The sequence below is a fragment of the Phalaenopsis equestris genome, unplaced genomic scaffold, assembly GCF_001263595.1.
Source record: "Phalaenopsis equestris unplaced genomic scaffold, ASM126359v1 Scaffold000878, whole genome shotgun sequence".
Lineage (NCBI taxonomy): Eukaryota > Viridiplantae > Streptophyta > Magnoliopsida > Asparagales > Orchidaceae > Phalaenopsis > Phalaenopsis equestris.
In genome coordinates this window covers 1,046,157-1,047,046 of record NW_018165318.1, presented here as the reverse complement: position 1 = coordinate 1,047,046, position 890 = coordinate 1,046,157, and the positions used below count along the sequence as shown (strand labels likewise).

Genomic DNA, 890 nt, shown 5'->3' with positions numbered 1-890 from the left:
TACTAAATATTTTTCTAGCCTATAATGAAATCCAATTTTTCTTAGATTATGGCTATGTTTGGCGCAGCTGTAGCTTCTCAGCTTTTCAGCTGCAGCTGCTGCCCCAGGCAGCAACTGTGAGGAAGCAGCTGCGGGAAAGCTGGTTTTCTGTTTGGTGTAGCTGCGTGAAACCAGCTGTCGGGAAGCTGTTTATGAAAAAAAGACCATACTACCCCTGTTTGGTAAAATTGTTTATAAGAATAATATAACAATCATCTCTTTTTTTGAATAAGAACTTTGTATTTACATATCTAACACATAAATTGAAAAAAAAGACCCATATGCAACACAATCTTATGTATTTACATATCTAACACATAAACTTTGAATCCGAGAACTTGATGTACATCACGAGAATCACTACACTAATCCAATAAGAAATGCTTATAGAAAGCGCAGCCCCAACATTGCCCAATACAGTTTTTAACACCATGGCCCAACACAAAGGAATGTGGATGCAAAGCGTTGTGAATGAGCTCAAAAGCATAGGAAGAGTTAAGCTCTGAGATTGAAAAAACTTCATAAGAGGCTGAGCAGTACCATAGGCAAAGAGGGCAGGGATCATCCATGCTATATATTTGCCCGCCTCTTGGGATATTAGGGGATCTTGACCTATGAGTGAGAGAAGCTTCCCCATATAAATCCAAAGGAGAGAAATTGGAAGGCAGACTATTATGAGTGATAGAATAGCTCTGTATGTGTGGATTCCAAGCTTTTTGTATCGTTTTGCTCCATAAGCTTGCCCACAAAGAGTTTCCAAACCACTAGCCATTCCTAGCTGCCAATTTGGTTAAAAAAAATCATAGAAAGCAATTGCTGATGCAGGAAAATGAAAAGTTATGTTTTTTTTT

General features: G+C 38.3%; 1 protein-coding gene across 1 annotated transcript in view; it reads right to left on the bottom strand.

Annotated features, from left to right (window-relative positions):
* Nucleotides 1–349: 349 nt before the first annotated feature.
* The window catches only part of LOC110032087 (protein DETOXIFICATION 14-like), a 5,669-nt gene continuing 5,128 nt past the window's right edge, over nt 350–890 (bottom strand). Inside the window, exon 3 of the mRNA XM_020735600.1 lies at nt 350–817. Within this exon, the coding sequence (XP_020591259.1) occupies nt 350–817 (468 nt within the window). The remainder of the gene's footprint in view (nt 818–890) is intronic.